General features: G+C 26.0%; 1 protein-coding gene across 1 annotated transcript in view; it reads right to left on the bottom strand.

Moving 5' to 3' along the window:
- LOC122510148 (tribbles homolog 2-like) overlaps positions 1 to 16496 on the bottom strand; it is a 33668-nt gene extending 17172 nt beyond the window's left edge. The window contains exons 1-2 of the mRNA XM_043624588.1: positions 16007 to 16496; positions 9126 to 9867 (exon numbers count right to left, since the gene is read on the bottom strand). Of these exons, the coding sequence (XP_043480523.1) occupies positions 9126 to 9407 (282 nt within the window). The 5' untranslated portion in view covers positions 9408 to 9867; positions 16007 to 16496. The remainder of the gene's footprint in view (positions 1 to 9125; positions 9868 to 16006) is intronic.
- Positions 16497 to 19494: the final 2998 nt, after the last annotated feature.

The raw sequence follows: 19494 nt of genomic DNA, 5'->3' as shown, positions 1-19494 counted from the left end.
AAACTCATTGCAGGATTTCAATTATTTTTAATACAATTTTAAATGAATTCCTCTAAAACGCAATTATTCTTAAAAATTTGAATAAAATTCTGAGAAAAAATTCAATTATTTAAAAGAATTTGATATAATTTGTTTCTTAGATTGTAATAATTATTTTCAATTCATTTTTAATTATATTTCTTGAATGAATTTAATTATTATCAAAAATTGTAATTTGTAATTCAATTATTTTTAAAAATGTTGATAAAATTCTTTATAAGAATTCAAATTTAAGAAATATTCAGTTATTCAATAAATGATTTATTTTTGTATTAAAATAATTTTATTCTCGTAGAACTTTCTAATAAGAATTGATTTAGAATTGAACAAAATAAAATGATTAAAGTTTTGAATAATTTTCTTTATAAATTTAAAAAAAAAGAAAAAGATTGATTGAGTTTTGAAAAAATTACTTTTGTAATTTTTAGATTTCAAAAATGCGTTACATTGAAATCATTTGAAATAGTTTAATTCCTTTAGACAAAATAAATATGTATTTAAATATTTATTTTAAAAAATTATTCTATTTTTGAATGTAATTAAGAAATTATAAAAAAAATTTAATCGACAAGTTTAATTTTTAGATAGCTATGTACTTTTTTACTACTTTTTTTCTGTCTTTAAGATACTTTTTGCTACTTTTTTATAATTTAATTATCAAGTACGAAGCCTGTTATTTGAAAAAAAAATTTAAAAATTAATTAAATTCATTTTTTGAAAAATAAAATTCTAATTTTGATTCAAAAGCAAAAATTTTTAAAAATACGACATAAAGTTGAAGAAACCTTCTAATATACGTAAAAGTAAATAGATTCTACTTAAACAAGTGGTGAATAGTAAACATTTTATTTCTCAATAACGTTAATATTCCTTTATTATGTTGCAATAATACTAATTTATTATATTAAAGTCATTGACTTAAGTTATTAAAATTTTTTGGTATTGTCACAGAATCGAAATTTCGATTCTATTAATTTTGACACCGATTACGATTGTTCTTCTATATAAATATTTGAAATTTGTCAGTGGCTATACTCTACAAATACTGAATTTTTTTTTATTTAATATGCCTTATAACGATTGTTGGCTCAATTTCTCAAAACATCCAAACCCTTATTAAATTTACGTTTCTATTACGAAACGACAAATGTGGCCTCGATATTTCGACACTGAAACTCTGCGACTTAAATATGATGGGGTTTCAAAATCAGCAGCTTCGATTTCGATTTACTTATCTCAGTTTGCTGATGATGTCTGATGATATACTCCACTTGATTTACGAAATACTTTGTGGCAAAAAAGTTAAAAAAAAAAAAGAAGAAATAGAAAATATATCTCTAGAAAAAATAGGAACTCTTTCCATCTTCTTGTTAGAAAAGCGAGATAACTATAAGTCGATATCATTTATAAATCAACAAAGTAATGAGGAAAAATTCTCCTAAAACAATAATTTCATAAAAAAAAAAGTTGACAGTTTTTTTTAATAGTCAATATGTCAGAGCACGTGATTCATTAGTCGTTTCGTCATAATAAAGAAAAAAAGTCGCTAAGATAAAATGATGAGACATATTATACTTTTAAAATTAGGAGAAAGAATGTGGATTTTTATAAATTTTCGAAATTTTATTCAATTGCTTCTTTAAAATTATTTCTTAAAGGGTTTTATCAAAAGTTCTTTAAGCAGTATTTTCAAAAATACTTTTAACATTATTTACAACAATACTTTTTCTCAGAAGTATTTTAATAGTACTTTTCATTAAAAGTTTTTAAGTATTTTTTATCAAAAAACTTTTTAAGTACTTTTTATCAAAAGTATTTTAAAAGTACATTTGCAAAAAGTATTTAAAAGTACGTTTTATCAGAATTATTTTAAAAATATTTTTTATCAGAAGTATTTTAATAGTACTTTTTATCAGAAGTATTTTAAAAGTATTTTATCAGAAGTATTTTAATAGTACTTTTTATCAGAAGTATTTTAAAAATATTTTATCAGAAGTATTTTAATAGTACTTTTTATCAGAAGTATTTTAAAAGTATTTTATCAGAAGTATTTAAAAAGTACTTTTTATCAGAAGTATTTAAAAAGTACTTTTTATCGAAAGTATTTTCAAAAAGTACTTTTTTCAAGAGTAAAGTTTAAATTTTATTAAAACTCTTGAAAGTTTGATTTTTTTAAACATTATTCTCAATGTTCTATTGTAATTTTCAATTATTGTTCATTTTTTTTCTAAAATTAATCGACTGAAATTTAATTAATAATTAACGCGTTCAGAGCGTGCCGAACGAATCGTTTTTGTACACATTTTATCAACGACCTAATAATACTTTTTCTCTTTAATGGAAACCAATTACCGTCAGACCGGATGTCTCTAATGACCTTGAACCCCCCGCGGGTGGTATTTTCGACAGGAAATGAAGTACACGTTTCTATTGATGATTTGATGAAATTTTAGAACCTGAGAGACTTTATATAGAAGGCAACAAATTGGCGTTTTGTCTACAATTTATTAATATATTTCAATTTGTTTCTCTCACTAATGAAAAGTACACTTTTTTCTCGAAGGTTATACAAATTGACACCGAATTTGATCAAATTGGTAGCAAATTGGATTAAATTGATACCAAAAATTTGGATCAATTTATGATTTCATCCAAAATAATGAGTATCGATTTGTTTTTGCAATTTGGTACTTTTTGGTTAACGGTGTAAATTAATAATTTAATTACGGTAATAACAATAATTACTCTAAATAGTGACAATAAATAAATAATAAATTTTTATATAATATACATTTTTATTTTTCTCAAATAAATTTTATCTGCAGTTTAAAAAACTGTTATTTAGCTCTAAAAATTCTATTTGGTTCAAAAAAAAAATGTTTGGTTCGAAAAATTTTGATTCTAATGAATTTTATTTGTTGCAAAAGGTTTTATTTGGCTAAAAAAATTTTATTTAGTTGCAAAAAAATTTTACTTTGCTTCAAATAAATTTTATTTGGTTCAGAAAAATTAGTTTGATTCGAAAAATTTTTATTCTAATGAATTTCATTTGTTGGAAAAGGATTAATTTGGCTCAAAAAAATTTTAATTAGTTGTAAAAAATTTTAATTTGCTTTAAATAAATTTTATTTGGTTCAAAAAATTTTATTTGGTTCAAAAAAATTTGTTTGGTTCAAAAAATTTTATTTGGCTTTAAAAAAATTGTATTTGCTGCTCAAAAAATGTGGTTTATCTCAAAAAATTTTATTTGATCAAAAGAAATTTGTTTGGTTTAAAAAATGGTGAATCTAATATAATTTATTGCGTTCAAAAGATTTTATTTGGCTCAAAAAATTGTATTTAGTTAGAGAAAAAATTTTTATGTTTCAAACAAATTTTATTTGTCTTAAAAAAAATGTTATTTGTTACTCAAAAAATTTTGTTTCGCTCAAAAAATGTTATTTGGTTAAAAAAAAAATTTGTTAGCTTCAAAAAATCTTGATTTTAAAGAATATTTATTTGGTTCAGAAGTTTTTTTTTTACTCAAAAAAATTTATTTAGTTGCAAAAAAATTTTACTTTGTTTCAAATAAATTTTATTTGGTTGAAACAAATTTTATTTGGCTTCAAAAAAAATTGTATTTGCGGCTCAAAAAATGTGGTATATCTCAAAGAATTAAATTTGGTCAAAAAAAATTTGTTTGGTTATAAAAATGTTGTATCTAATAAATTTTATTTGGTTTCAAAAGATTTTATTTGGCACAAAAAATTGTATTTATAGTTGAAAAAAAAATTTTTATATTTTAAACAAATTTTATTTCTCTTAAAAAAATGTTATTTGCCATTCAAAAAATGCTGTTTAGCTCAAAAAATGTTATTTGGTTAAAAAAAATTTGTTAGCTTCAAAAAATCTTGAATTCAAAGAATATTATTTGGTTCAAAGTTTTTTTTTTGACTCAAAGAAATTTATTTAGTTTCAAATAAAATTAACTTTGTTTCAAATAAATTTTATTTGGTTCAAACAAAGTTTATTTGGCTAAAAAAATTGTATTTGCAGCTCAAAAAAAGTTATTTAGCTCGAAAAATTTTCTTTGTTATTTCTGCCAAATAAATTTTATTTGATTGAAAAAAAAATGATTACAAACGAATTTAATTTGTTTCAAAGAAATTTAATTTATTTCAAAGAAATTTTATTTGAAAAAAAGAATGCTTTTGCCCTAAAAAATTATTATTCATTTCAATAAATAATAATTTTTTAGGGCAAAAACATTTTTTTTAACGTTCGGATTTTTTTGAAAATACGTTTTTTGTACTTTCTTGACTCTCGGGGACTAAAACGCAATTTTTTGCCCCTTAAAGTCGATCCGAGGTCTGATTAATATACACATGTTCATATAGTCTACAATGAGAAGAGGTGCAGCCTCATATTAATGATGTAAGAATTTCATATATTGTGTGCAGTATATCGATTGTATAACCATAATGAAAAACCTCCGTTCTACTAAAATACTTCCGCAAAAAACTCGAGTTGTATTCACAATGAAATAATTCTACACGTCCAGTGTAAATACCAGAAACAAAAAAAAATGGAAAAAACAGGCAATAATTCATAAATTACAACCTTTAGATACTCATCAATGTACCTTCATGTACCACAAGTAATAATTAAAAGCATTTACTTTATTAAATAGTTTATTAACATAACTATATTGCCTCTACTGCATCCTCAACTATTGCATTAATATATGCTTCAAAAAGTGTTGAAATAATTAATAGAAAACTTGTACAGCAAAGCATATTTGTACCATAAAATACGTTACGTTAATATTTTCCATACGAATATAAAAATAATTTTCTATACAGAAATTATTTCTAAGTAGATAATTATAATTTTAGTATGATTTACAATCAGTTTTAAAAGACTAACTTCTTATTTAAAATTTAAATATTGTTAGGATTAATTTTTTATAATTTCGTATCTTTTCGTTTCCCCAGGAAGTTTGTTTCATTCACAAAATGTATTTCGGGGTTTTTTAGTTGGAAATTTTAGATCTAGGAATAGATTACAATGACAGGTTGTTACGCGATGAGTCAGAGGAGGAAAATCAAAAGACCCTTTTTTTACAGCCCCTATTTCTGAATCATTCAGACCAGCATGTGGCTCAAATGCGTAAGGGCCACTATCAGAATTATTGATTGCTTAACATTTCTCGTGTCTTTCTATTTTTTTTTTTTTGGTTTTTTTTTGTTCCGCTTTTGTTCACGTATATATGTGATAAAGTGACGTATGTTTGTGATAATGAAAAATAATATTTTTCAACATGTTGATAGAGAGAAAAATTCATTATCTTTTATCATATTTCAAACCTGATAAAAAGACGCTCTTTTCACTAAACATAAATTTTTTTGGGTATTATCGCTTTTCTTCTTTTTCTTTTCGTTGGAAATTGCTGTTCTGTTCTTTTTTTTCGTTCTTTTTTTTTATAAAAATTGCTCTTCTGTTCTTTTTGTTGCAAATTGTTGTTTTCTTTTAGTTGCAAATTAAAGTTTTCTTCTTTTTTTTTGTTGTATATTTTTGTTTTGTTCTTTTTCTTTTTTACTGGAAATTAATATTCCAAGTTTAAAGTTTTTTCAAGGATATCAAATTGAGCCAAAAAACGTATCAAAATTGTTGGGTTGTATCTCAATTTGATATCCTAAGAAAAGCTATGAAAGTTTGGAACGAAAAATGTTATTAAAAGTATCAAATTACAACGAATTGCTACAAAAAATGTGGAGCAAATAAAAAATTAATCCAAACTTTTGGTATCAATTTGAACCATTTTAGTACCAATTTTGTTACTTTCAAGAAAAGTGTGACTACAAATATTTTCAAAAATTATAATATCCCTAAAGTTGATGATGATTATGATAATGATTGTGATTATGATGATGATTATGATGATGATTATGCTAATGATTATGATAATGATTGTGATTATGATGATGATTATGATAATGGTTATGATTACGATGATGATTATGATTACTATGATGATGATCATGATGATGTTGATGATAAGTGATAATAAAAATAATTTCCCAAAATATTTTTGCAGTTAAAGAAAATTATTAAAGAAGGTTTGGAAAAAGAGAATATTTTTAGCTTTCTATAGTTGATGAAATAAAGTATATAAGAATGAGTGATGCGGTAAAAAAGATTGAGTGGCTTTTAATGAAATCAAATTTTAAGGTTCGTGGAACACCTCTCTCGTTGAAAATTGCTTTGGGGTTAGTGGTCTTTAAACTTGTCTTAAAAAAAGGAAGCAGTGATTCTTCTTTAAACGCTCTATTATTTCTTCAATAGCGACATCCTGTTCCTTCTTTGAAAGCAATAATCGAGGTACAAGATTATCTTCCGGTGAATTTAGCTTAGCGGCTATTTTTACGGTTTCTTCATGTAAAACCCAGATTCAAACAGTGTTTCTCGATTGAATGATTCTTTAGCTTAAATTTCTAGTTTTATTTCCAGTTTAATATTTCTATTATCATCATTTCTCTTGGTTATATAATAATTTGCAACGACAAAATAGAAATTTTACCTTTAGTTGAATTACTTTTGTTCGAAGTCGTCAATAAAAATTTTATTCATCACAAGGGAAATATTTATTTGGAAAAATTTTTATTTTCAGAAATTTGTATTTATTTATTTTTTAATTTACTTTGAGACAAATATACTTGGTTCAAATAAAATTGCATTTTGATTATAATTCGTGGACTATTGAATATTTTGTTGTTGTTATTATCATTATTATTATGTTGATCATTATTATTAAAGATCATGTAAATTTGATAAAATTTTTTGATTGGAAATTAATTTTTTGCAAAGTGTGCCATGTGCGAGTGTCTCGAGGAAAACATTGCCTTGAGTGGTCTTGAATCTTGACAGATTCTTGCGAAATTGAACCTTGGGTCGAATCTTGAGGTAAATTTCTTAAGAATTAAATGTGGAACACTGTTTTCTTCAATTTTCAAATCGAGAATTGTTGCGATATTCTTAAATCACAGATGGATATTTTAATCTTTGATTTCGATTATATTTTTGTTAAATGGAAGAGAAAAAACATTGAGTATAAAATATTTTTTATAAAATAATTAAAAAATACAGACTAATTTTTATTTATTTTGTATATTAATATAGTTCCAAATTTGTTGTTATTTATAGTTATTTACAGAAATTTATATAGTCACTTATAGTTATTTTTAGTTACTTTCGGTTATTTTTAGTCACTTTCGGTCATTTTTAGTCATTTTCGGATATTTTTAGTTACTTTCGGTTATTTTTAGTCACTTTCGGTCATTTTTAGTCATTTTCGGATATTTTTAGTTACTTTCGGTTATTTTTAGTCACTTTCTGTTATTTTTAGTTACTTTCGATAATTTTTAGTCACTTTCGGTTATTTTTAGTTACTTTCGTTATTTATACTTATTCGTAATTCCAAATAGTCGGAGAAAAAAATTTAAATAAGAGAGAAAACTCATTCTGTAAGTGTGTTAGAGAGATCTAGATTTCATTTGAAGAAAGTTTTCAATCTCCAATTATTTCACATATTATATTCGTGAGAGTATAATGAATTATTTGATAGTCCATTGTTATTTTTAATTTATAAATATTTATAAGGTTAAAACTAAATGCACTTGAAATTGAACATTCTACTAAACGGAATTCTTACCTTATCTATTTAAATTTGTTCGCAAATATTAGTTCACAAATAATTAATTCAGCTATTAAAAATGTAAGACTCTCATTATGTTTGTTTCACAATATCAAAATTTTTCCAGACATAAATTTCCGTAATTATCTATTTTCTAATGAATAATAGAATAAAAATGTTCAATTTTGCTCTTTTAATTCAATTTTTCAAAATCGAATATTGAAAAATATTTTTAATATTCGATTTTTTCTGAATTTTTCAAATCGAAATTATGTGCAATTTAAATTTTTTTAATAATTCTAACAAAAATTTTAGAAATAAATTAATTATTATAGTAAAACGACCAAAAAAGCCGTTTTATTACAATTATTATTAAAAATTTTAGAAGTTAATTTTTCAAACATATACTTGAAGTTTGATTTAAATATAGAAATTAATATCTGCTCAGAAGAAGATCAGTCAATAAAATTATATACCTCTTATCGTGATCTGTAAAGAATTTAATTCGATGATTTAATAATAATAATTTAATTATGCCATTCATCTTGATAATCATCGATTTGATTGGATTATTTGTTTAGTACAGTCGCAAGAGTATCATTTCCAGTGAGATTTCAGTTATAAAAAATGCTATTTTGGAATAAAAATGACTTTCACAATTAAGATTTCGAAGAAAAAAATTAATATTACAATTGATAAAAATTTCACCTAGGCTTTTTTTAATACAAAATAAAAAAAATTACTTCTTAACTAAGTAAAAACGTTTAATTTTTATCATTTTCTTTTTTTTGGTATCAAATTTTATCAATATTTGAATAGAAAATAAATTTTGTTTTTTTTTAATGTTCAGAAAATTAGGAAAACTGATTTTCTATTAATATATTAATTAATAATTATTAATGATTAATTATTAATAAATTATTAATTAATAAATTACAAATTAGATGAAATGAATTAAAATTTATAATTCAGAGAAATTTAAGTAAATTAATAAAACAAATAAAAACTATTTAAGTTCAAATTTCGCGCCAAAATAATTGTCGATAGAGGGCAGTAAGAAAATTCGTTCACTAATGAGATGACTGTCGGGGTTTCGGTATAAAAACCACTGCTTTTTGTTAATATTATCGATTAACATTAATTACTTTTATACTAATTATTAATCAATAATATTAATAAAAAGCAATTGTCTTCATCTCATTAGTGAGCGAGTCTTCTTATTGCCATCTATCGACAGTTATTTTGGCGCGAAATTCAAACTTAGAAAGAAAATTTAATTAGAAATTAAAAAAAAAGTTAAATTAAATTAAAAATTTGGAAAAATTAAAATTAGAAAAATTAAATTATGAGTAGAAAAATTAAATTTGAAACAAAAGATCGAGAGAAGGGGGAAAAAATGATTTTGTGAACTCACCTTTGCAATGAGTTGTTGACCAGTTTTTACATCGACACATCTGTACAATGCGCTGCCTTCAGCTGCCGCATCAAGAAGAAGAAATCGATCGCCAAGGATCGTTGGTCCTTGATGATCAGTATTAACTGGTTCACAGCTGGAGAATACAACTGGTGCAACCGGTGTTTCTTCACTGTTTTTTGATTGTGGTACATCCTGGTAATTTCTAACCAGAAATTTTCCAGTACTCGTACGACTCACTTGTAGATGATAGGGATCCTGTCTGCTCACAGCCACTCTCATGTTGCACGTTTAATAAAGCAACACAATTCACGTCACTTTTTTTTTACACTTATTTCTCTATTATATTCACAACCTTTTTTTTCTTCGTTTTCTTCTTTTCTTCAATATATAAAATGACTAACGAGAAAAGAAAACTAAAAACACCACAATAAATATAAAAATGCGGTGTATCTTTAAAAAAAAAAAAATTATTCACTTTTAAATTCGATAGAATTGTTGATTTCAGAGCTAGTAGTTTAGGTATAAAAACACGAACACTTGGGTGGTTTTTGTTTTGATAATGATGTGTGTGGGTATGAAGGAGATTTCTTCGTCAATGGTGAAATTTGTTTGATTGATTCTTGCAAATGTGGCTTTTGTGCGCTTATGTGGAATCTCAATGGAATCCTTGGACGGAAGGAGATCTTCGAGAGAGAGAGATGACTGACCGTTAATGTCGAGTCACCCGGATGAATAGGTCCTGAAACAGTCAACATTACATTCGTCATTAATTTAATGAGTAAAACCACTAGTCATACATTCTTAATTGTACTTCTACTTTTGTCTTCTAGAAAGAGACTCTTTTTAACAAAACAAGTTTCTTTCTTATCCGCAACAAAAAAATTCCCCAATTTTTTATCTTTTTAAGGAAAGAATTTATTTAATTGTGATTCTGATTCTTAATTGTACTTCCACTTTTGTTTTTTAAACAAATAAATTTTTGTTTTTTTTTCTTATCCTCATTGAAAATTCCCCAATTTTTTATCTTCAAGGAAAGAATTTCTTTCATTTAATTATGATTCTGATTCTGATTCTGATTCTGAATGTTACTTCTATGTTTGTTTTTAAAACAAAACAAGTTTCCTATATGTTGACGAATTTGTTATTATTTTCTCTTATCCACAACAAAAAATTCCCCAATTTTTTATCTTCTTGAGGAAAGAATTTCTTTCGATTTGATAAAATAATTAGTTTTCGAATTTTTTAGTTCTTAGGTCCGAAATATTTTCCAAACGACTTGTTTTTTTGGTAACTATCAAATCTGGATTGCTACTTTCATTACAATTAATTATTAATTGTTAATTATTAATTATAATAATTAAAGTAATTAAATTGTTAATTTAATTATTGAATTAATATTAGCAATCTATTTTCTCCTCCATATTATACAATATATCCGGGTTTTATTGACACTATCAATAATAAGTCACCTAAAATTAGAGTATTATGGGTTTGATAAACGTTGAACTTTCGAGAGGAAATGATAATAATTTATGAACTTCAATCTTCGTTGAGAGATGTTTCTTTTTGAAAAGGAAAAACTATTTTTTTGAGTTTTTTCTTCTTCTTTCTTATAAGAAATTGCTTCTTTTCGTTTTCTTCTTTCATTTTTGAAAAAAGGAAAAAAGAAGTAATTATGATGAAATATTTATACCTATAGTTTTGCTTTTTTTTAATCATAAAAGTTATCGAAATTTACAAATGACACTTTATTTGGATAATTTTCTTTTTTTTTCTTTTTATAGTTTAAAAACGAAAACAAAAGACAAATTGTTGTGAAAATATGATTTTCACAATATTTGCCTCTAGATTCTATATTTATTCTCTCTCTCTCTCACTGTTTCGCTCACATTCTTTTGCATATCGCGCAACAAGTTATTATAACTTTCTATGAAATGTTACCGACATTTTTGCTTTTTTTACAAAAAAAAAAAGAAGAAAAAAAGAGGAAAAAGTTTAGTTTCACTCGCTGATTATACTAAAATTTAAGCAAGATGCTAAAATAGTTTTGTGTCATTTTTTTTATGTTCTACGTTGCAAAATGGAGCACGAAGGCAAGGGTGCTAAATAATAATGTAAAAATTATAATTATAACAGTAATAATAATAATAATAGTTATTATTAATTATTAAAATACTTTTCGGAAATGACTTTTAAAAATTATTTTACAATAAAAAAGACTATTGTTATTAATTTTATAATTCTTACAATTATAATTTATTATTATACAATAAATAAAACAGAATTCGTCTCTCGTGAAGAGAGAGAAAAAAAGGAACTTGGCATCGATAAAAATGAAGGTTTTTAACATTATTTTTCTATATATCTATATACTTCGTCATCGATTCGCATTGAAGCAATCGACCTTGGTCGTCATAGAGGCAAAGCGCAGAAATTATTTCTAACGAAACTTCCATTTGAGAGGAAAGGAGAAAAAAAACTCGATTGTATTAAAATATTCTTTTTGTCGAAACGGCGAATCACTGACAATTTCAAAAGAGACAAGTGTGTATATATATATAGTGTTTCAACAGCGCTCGCGCTCGCATTCTTACACAATTTATTCCGGCAGAGATTCTTTAAGGTCATGGATACGACTGGATGTATAAGATGCCCGCATATAATATAAGATTTAATTCAAAAAAAAAAAAAGAATCAAAAACGACCGTTTTTAGCATTATCTACATAATTTACGTAAATCATTTTATTTCGCAATTTCGACATTTATTTTTTTTAATATTTGGAAAATTGGAAAAAAGAGGTTTTTTAATTTTTTCGATTTATTGCATTGAAGTTTTGAGACTGTTCGTATTTTTTTATTCTAGAGACAATACATTTTTGATCTTAACAATATGTTTTTGTTCTGAAAAATATTTTTTTTTTCTAAAAGAGATTCTAAAAGAGAATAGAATGTTCTATTTTTTAGAACAAGAAAGGAAATTTTTAGAATAAAAATGGTATTTTTTAGAACACAACAATATTTTATAGAACAGGCTTTTTTGTCTGTTTAATTCTAAATACAATAGATTAAATAAATCGTGTTTTTTAGATAAAACAAATTTTTTTAGAACAAAAAAAGTATTTTTTATGCTACAAAATTTTGTTTTGTTCTAAAAAAAATACATTTCGTGTTTTAAAAAATACCTTTATATTCTACAAATATTGTTTTGTTATAAAAAATACCTTTCGTGTTCTAAAAAATACTTTTTTTGTTCAAAAATTTTTTTTTTCTATAAAATATTGTTTTGTTATACAAAATACACTTTGTCTTCTAAAAAAAATTTTGTATTCTACTAAATATTATTTTTTTGTGAAAAATACCTTTCGTGTTTTAAAAAATACTATTTTTGTCCAAAAAAATACCTTTTTTATTCGACTAAATATTGTTTTGTTCAAAAAAATATTTTTTTATTCTACTAAATACTATTTTATTATAAAAAATACCTTACGTGTTCTAAAAAATACTATTTTGGTCCAAAAACATACATTTTTTATTCTACTAAATATTGTTTTGTTCTAAAAAAATTTTGTTATTATACTAAATATTATTTTGTTATAAAAAATATTTTTCCTGTTCTAAAAAATACCTTTTTTATCTACAAAATATTGTATTGTTCTAAAAAATACTTTTTTGTTATAAACAAATTTTTTGTTCTACAAAATATTGTTTTGTTCCAAAAAATACACTTTGTGTCGAAAATATATTTTTTTTCTAAAAAAAGCTACTTTTTTTAGAAAAAATAAGTATTTTATTATTTGTATAAAAGTAACTTTCCTTAATATTTAGTATTTTTTGTTGAAAAAAAAGTGTTTCAATTTTGGAAAATAATTTTTTTCACCATTTCTAGTATTTTTTAACGAATAGAAAAAAATACGAATTGTTATAAATTTTGAATTTTTCCAACTCGTACGGGATAAAAATTGTTACTTGACAGCAGTGTCAACAGGATGTTGTGCACTTGATTTTTTTTCAACCTCGAAACGCATGATTATGCGCATTTTATTGCAATATCGAGAACGTGTAAACGAGAATATGTTAATCGTATATTATATCATTGCATTGTCTTTTTTTTAAATAACTTTTAATAATTTTTCAGAAAAATTAATTAGATACAAAAAAATAGGTTTCTCTTCTTCTTACATAAAAAATACGCTCTTGAAAAGCTTATTTTGTTCCCTCGTTACTATTTTCTCGAATATTAAAGAAAAAATACGTATATTTACGTAAAATTTATTTATGAACTTAAATTATTTATTAAATAACTTAAATATTATTTTTTTATCATTAAATACATAAATTACCACCCAAAATTGTATTTAAAAAAACGAATTTTTTTCTTTACTTTATAATAATTGATTTCTTAAATAACATGAGAAAAATTTTCTTTGCGAAAAAGTTAATTGAGAAACTTTTGAAAAAATAATTAAGAAAACTGCTTCGGGGTGTGCGCAATCCAAAGATTGCAAAGAAGTGTTTATATATAGTTATTGCATCCCAATCTTGGGCAAGTTCCTATTAGTTATTTACCCGTAAATAAATATTTTGCAATCGATTTTATCCGAAACCAGTTTTCTCAAATCATTTGTAATCGCGCGCTGACAATTCGAAATTTAGAAACAAGAAACACGTGCGTGTATTTAAATTTTTGAAAAAAAAATGGGTGAACAAAAAAATGAATTGAAACACATACCGCAATCGCGATCGGAAAACAGGAATTCTAATTAATAATTATTTCCTTAGAATAATTAATTTGCGTATTATACATATATTATACAATAACAAGGAAATAGGAAGTCATCATCTTTAAAGAACGTGACAATTTTTGTCAATTCTCTCAAGTTCTCGTTAAGGGAAAACTGAAAATTTAATAATGTACGAGGAAAAAATTAATGTTGAAAAATAATAATACGATAATGAATATGAAACAATTTTAAAATAGAAAATACCTTTAGTGTAATTTTTAATTTTTATTCAATTTTAATGAGAATTTGTTGGAATTTTGTTTTCTTGGGCCATTAGAAAAGGTACCCTTTTAAAAGAAACATTTTTTGAAAATTCTTTGAAAAGAAATAAAAATGAGTAATATGGCTTAATGAGTTAAATGGGTATAATATCCACAAGGAAATTAACAAGCTTAGTCAATGAATGGTGACGAAACAGTCATTACTTCTTAACAGATAGCAAATATTCTATGCGTTAAGGTCAAAATGGCGTTTGCTTCGGTTGTCACGTAGGAATATTGCGTGAAACTCAACTATATACAACACACGACACTAATACAAAAAATGATGCAATAATGCTTGGTAATTTAATAAAGCACCACTCAACATTGTTCTATTTCACTTCTCCTGTTTCGTGTCGCTTCAAATATTAACATTTTTGTTGCAAGAAACAAAAATTTACCCAAATTTTCTCATATCTTCAACAAATCAGAAACAAAAATTAGAAACAAAATTTGTTCATCAAAACATTGGCAATTTTAATGAGGCAATATTATCAAAAAGTTTTTACCCTCTAAACCTGAAGAAGCGATAAACGGAACGTTCAAAACTTTTCGGAATCATTAATGATTCCGAAAAGTTTTGAACGGAACCGTTTATCTAAAATACTCTGAAGGTTCAGAACCTTTCGGAATCATTAGTGATTCCAAAAAGTTGTGAACTAGTTTAGATGAATTTTTTATTGCAATATTAGTCTCTTTCTGACGAGTATTTTTTTTTTGTGAATATGTTCATGAGTAAGAACTCGAACGTTCACAACTTCTTTAAATATACAGATGATGCTAATTCGGATGTCGAGAGGATTGAGGCAACAAAAAATTTCTGTGGTAATATTTTCGAAAAGGATTTTTCAATGAGGTAACCTCAACAAAAATACAAATGTGGAAATGGAATAATATTCAATTTAGCAATTTCGGACACAACATTGTCTGACAGTTGTATACAAATGTGTGTGGCAATTGGACAATACACAATTTAGCAACGGTTCAAAATTAAACGTTACATATGTTTAGAAACTAAACAATAAGTGTATAGAGTGAAAATGTTTAGGTTTCGTACACTGTACAATAATATACGAAATTCCGAAATGATAATACAGAATTTATGGTAGTTTTTACCATAAGTTCTATATGCTATACCATACACCATAAATAAATATTTAAATAAATTAAATCAGGGAATATTTTGTTAGTACTTTTCTGTTAATCTTTAGTACTGAATATGGAACATTAAGAGAGCTTTGTTCAAAGGTATTTTTGTCAAATGGTAAATTAGTCAACACTGTGAAAAAGGAGAAATTTGAAATACAAGGTGGAAAGATTGTTATTAAATCGCCAGGAAACGATACTAAATCGAAAATGAGAAGTGTTAGGAGAAGAGAAATAAACTTCCTTATGGAATGGCTTGAGTCATGTCTGGAATGTTTACCATGTAATAGAATTATAATGATCAAGTGTCGTAATAATAAAAGTTTGCGCGCGATTATAACAAATAAGTGCGATAAAATGATGATCAAAAGGCATATTTGAATGATTCGTAATACGTGTTGTGTTGTTCGTCACCAAAAAAAGTCTCTTAAAAGCCAGAGAAACATTTGTATTCAAAAAGACAATTGATATCTTGGTATTTGTTAATACAGAGCATTATAAACAAATATCAATATATTGGTTTTTAACAAGACGATTAAAACTCGTCGATAGTCACTGCACTTTGCACTGAACAACTGCGACACTGAAGATGTCATCGTCAAAAATAAGATATACCCATCCTATGCCTTTTGCTCCATTTTTCAGTTAACATTCAGTAATTTAATTTCTAATTCAAAAACTGATATATACCTTTAATTTCGCTCTAAAAAAGACTCGGTAATTTCTCATCGATATCACAATAAAAAACCATTATTTGCCGATTATGTTCCTGAACGGGGGTTGGTTAGGATCCAAAACGTTGATTCACGACCGTTGTTGTTCTTCTTCCCCTCACGTTATTTTCACAATATTATCCCGCGTAAATGGGGAATCTCCTCTTTTTTTTTTGAATTTATTTCTCGTTTTGTTTTTGGAAAAATCTCACAGAGTGACACTTTGAATGGTAATATCAGTGTGAGGATTTATTCTGAGTGGAGTGGAGAATTTTTGTTTTGAAAACAATAATAGGAGCGGAAATAATTTGATAATCCGCGCAACGGACGGACCAACGTTGGGCCGACCTCCGCTCAGAAACGTCGGCGGCAGGAGAACAAGTAAACACGATCCGAGCACGCCATTGTGCAACCAACGACTGAGGCAGCAGTTTGTACTTTTGCTAGACTATCCGGTGGTTGTTGGCTGAACGCGCGCCTGTGTGCGCTGCCAGTTTTCTTCTCCCCACCTTTTTCTTTTTATTTATTTTATGCTACGATGAATACACTCACAGCTGAGGTAGGCAAGGTTCATTCAAAATCTAAGGTTGTCTCTTGTTTGATATCACACACAGCGTGGTGTATTTGAATTTTTCTTTTTTGGAAATTTTGACCGCGAAAAAATTGTTCCTTGAATTGATGTTCTTTTAGCTACAATGTGTAATTTTAGTTGGGTTTGATTTGGAGCATTTCGGGAAATTTTCATCTGGTGCTGCTAAATGTTCTGCTAAATTTGCTAAACTTGGAAAAGTTTGCTAATTTTGCTGAACTTTCAGCTTCAGAGTTTTCTAGACGAAAAAAGTAACTTTTACTGCTTTTGCAGCAATAAAATTATTTAGTATTATTTTAGCACCAAACTGGATTTAAATAACCTGCATAGCTTCAATCCATCTGCATCTTCAATCCACTAAAATAATTTAGTTATAATCCATCGAAGAATTATTTTTTTCCAAATGATTACAAATGATTTGATTTCGATTCAGAGACATTTTCTTATGTCATAGGAAAACTCAAACCAGAAATGAGTTTTTTTAATCATTTTTGGTGTAAACTTAAGCTGTGGCACTTTATAATACCGGATAGTTTACTGTAAAAAGTAATCCTTTATTTGTTTTCCTGTAAATTTTAAAAATACTTGTAAAAATCGGTATTCTAAATAATGAATTTTAGAAGAGTTAGCAAAATTTTTATAGCTTTGCCAAATTTTGAGCTGGGGTTATGCTTAAGGTTCGTTCTTATTTGTTGACTCTAGCCAATGTTGCTAAACTGTGTTAAATATCTGTTTAATTTTGCAAATACTTTTGATAAAAATTGGGTCATTTGGCTAATAACTCCATCTGTATTTTATTGCAATTACTTGGAAATTGGGTCATTTGGGTAGAATTCCATCATTATTGTCAGCTCTTGTTCACGTTTCATCACAAAATTAGACAATGCTGCAAGGAGTTAGGATTTTAGGCCCATAGAAGAAATCTATCGGATTGCATTATTGTACATGTCAGTAAAAATATTTCCATATACTGAACATTTAGTTGCATAAGATTAGGCATTATTTTCTTCACTCTACATTCTTTTTTGTGAAATATGAATAATCTAAATTTTAGATCAATGCAACTCTGTTTTTGGGCCAATTCCAGATTTTTGAAACTTAAAAATAGTAACATTTGGGGTATCTTTTTAATTTTTTGATAATCAATGTATTACTTTACAATATATTAGTATTGCAGCATATGAAGCAGCAGCAACATTGAGAAGTTTCGCAATATTGAGACAATGTTGTTAATGTTGTACAATTTTTAATAGAGGATGGTACAGATTAATTTAGCGAACTTTTCTATTTTCTTTATTTTGAAATGATAGTAAATAAAAGAATAGTTCTCTATACTAGAATGTTAAATGAAGGATGGCACAGGTACTAACCTGACTATGAGAAACCTTGGTGTAGACACGATGAATGAAGTGGTTGCGCTTGCGCTAGATTACGGTCCAGAATCGTCACCGCAAAATGAATACGTGGACACATTTTAGCACTGACACGCGTTTATATGTTGACTTAAACTATAATTTACGAACACGTGTGACCTTATGTAGACTCACGTTATTGTGTTTCAACGTGGAAATTCGATAATACTTATCCTTGAATGGAAATGTGATGTCACTTCACTTTGATTCCTAAATCAGTATATATGTACTCAATGCGAGTGATTCGTTTCATTATGGGGCATATATACTTCCTTTACCTCTACATATATATTATACTAATGCGTATGAGTTGTACGTACGTGACCTACAACACATACGTTCAATTGTAAAAAAAGATTCTTATTTTTAGATGAATCTAAAATTTAGACATTGCTCCTCACAATGTTAATCATCATCATCATCATAATAATCATTGTCATCATTATGCTAATCATCCATTGTGTAAATTTAGCATCTGTCGCAAAAATTATGCATCTGAAGATGCATCTAAATAAGCTTTTTACTTTTTAGTAGGAGTCTGTTGCTTCAATTTTGTAGGGAATTTAAAAAATTCTTGTAGGTGATGCAAAGAAATTTCTGCAAGTGATTCTGAAAATGAAAAACATTGCTTTAATTTTTTAGAGATTTACGAAATATTTTTGGGTAATGCCAGCAAATATTGCAGCAAGGAAATATAAAAATGGAAAACATTGTTTCAATTTTGAGGCATATTTTTGAAATGCCTATAGATGATGCTAGAAAGTAAATATAAAAGTGAAAACATTGCCTCAATTTTGTAAATTTCTTGTTTTGTGGAAATATTTGTAGGTATAAAGCTAGCATAATAAAAACTTGCTTAATAGTAAATATGAAAATGAAAAACATTGCTTCGATTTTTCGAGAAATTATTGAAATATTTATTCAGATAATGCTATCACAACATTGTTGCAAATTCAGTTGATACTTCAGGTGCTATACTGACTATGGAAGATACGACTTGACGTACAATATTGACCCAATTTCTCGGAAGCACTGATACCATCAGTTCATTTACCCAAAGTTGCGAACGCAGAAACTAATTCCAAGTTTTGAATTTCAACATTCGAGAAATAAATGAAACTACTTATTTCTTCCTGAACTATAATGTTCAGTAAGTATTAAGTATATGGTATCAGATTCTTTCTGTTTTCTTCTTTTTATTCTCTTTTTATTTACTTAGAAAAATTTTTACTTTTGGTAAATGTTTTATACCAAAAGTAAAAGTATGTGTCTATAGACAGAATTTCTGCTTCTGTATTGAGGGGAATTTTTTTCTCTATAAAGATTCAGTTATAATGTAGAAAAAGTATATACAAATATATTTTTTTAGATTGTTTGTATTTTTCTTTGATATATATATATAACAGTGGCATCAGAAAAATTTATGTGAGACAATCATGCATTTTGATTGCGTTATGTGTACCG

Source organism: Leptopilina heterotoma, unplaced genomic scaffold (genome assembly GCF_015476425.1).
Source record: "Leptopilina heterotoma isolate Lh14 unplaced genomic scaffold, ASM1547642v1 Lhet_68, whole genome shotgun sequence".
Taxonomy (NCBI): domain Eukaryota; kingdom Metazoa; phylum Arthropoda; class Insecta; order Hymenoptera; family Figitidae; genus Leptopilina; species Leptopilina heterotoma.
Note: the sequence above shows the minus strand (reverse complement) of the source record. Positions and strands in the feature narration are given on the sequence as shown.